Source organism: Lottia gigantea (assembly GCF_000327385.1).
Source record: "Lottia gigantea unplaced genomic scaffold LOTGIsca_1759, whole genome shotgun sequence".
Lineage (NCBI taxonomy): Eukaryota > Metazoa > Mollusca > Gastropoda > Lottiidae > Lottia > Lottia gigantea.
The window spans coordinates 1-1281 of NW_008708240.1; the positions used below are offsets into that span (position 1 = coordinate 1).

Below are 1281 nucleotides of genomic sequence, written 5' to 3' on the forward strand. Positions count from 1 at the left end.
GACAACTTGAACTCTATAGTCTCAAAGATTGCAGACAACTTAATCTCTATAATCTCAAAATTAGCAAACAACTTGATCTCTATAGTCTCAAAGATTGCAGACAACTTGATCTCTATAATCTCAAAGATTGCAGACAACTTGAACTCTATAATCTCAAAGATTGCAGACAACTTGAACTCTATAATCTCAAAGATCGCAGACAACTTGAACTCTATAGTCTCAAAGATTGCAGACAACTTGAACTCTATAATCTCAAAGATTGCAGACAATTTGAACTCTATAATCTCAAAGATTGCAGACAACTTGATCTCTATAATCTCAAAGATTGCAGACAACTTGAACTCTATAATCTCAAAATTCGCAAACAACTTGATCTCTATAGTCTCAAAGATTGCAGACAACTTGATCTCTATAATCTCAAAGATCGCAGACAACTTGAACTCTATAATCTCAAAGATTGCAGACAACTTGATCTCTATAATCTCAAAATTCGCAGACAACTTGATCTCTATAGTCTCAAAGATTGCAGACCACTTGATCTCTATAATCTCAAAATTTGCAGACAACTTGATCTCTATAATCTCAAAATTCGCAGACAACTTGATCTCTATAGTCTCAAAGATTGCAGACAACTTGAACTCTATAGTCTCAAAGATTGCAGACAACTTGAACTCTATAATCTCAAAGATTGCAGACAACTTGAACTCTATAATCTCAAAGATTGCAGACAACTTGATCTCTATAATCTCAAAGATTGCAGACAACTTGATCTCTATAATCTCAAAATTCGCAGACAACTTGATCTCTATAGTCTCAAAGATTGCAGACAACTTGATCTCTATAATCTCAAAGATCGCAGACAACTTGAACTCTATAATCTCAAAGATTGCAGACAACCTGATCTCTATAATCTCAAAATTCGCAGACAACTTGATCTCTATAATCTCAAAATTCGCAGACAACTTGATCTCTATAGTCTCAAAGATTGCAGACCACTTGATCTCTATAATCTCAAAATTTGCAGACAACTTGATCTCTATAATCTCAAAATTCGCAGACAACTTGATCTCTATAGTCTCAAAGATTGCAGACAACTTGATCTCTATAATCTCAAAGATCGCAGACAACTTGAACTCTATAATCTCAAAGATTGCAGACAACTTGATCTCTATAATCTCAAAATTCGCAGACAACTTGATCTCTATAATCTCAAAATTCGCAGACAACTTGATCTCTATAATCTCAAAGATCGCAGACAACTTGAACTCTATAATCTCAAAG

At 34.2% G+C, this 1281-nt stretch overlaps 1 protein-coding gene across 1 annotated transcript; it reads right to left on the bottom strand.

The window, feature by feature from the left end:
- Positions 1-158: 158 nt before the first annotated feature.
- On the bottom strand, positions 159-731 carry LOTGIDRAFT_88691 (hypothetical protein; the record flags this gene model as incomplete). Its single annotated transcript, XM_009051955.1, has 1 exon — positions 159-731. A coding segment is annotated over one exon (573 nt), but the record flags the coding sequence as incomplete, so codon positions are not given.
- Between the last annotated feature and the right edge of the window lie 550 nt (positions 732-1281).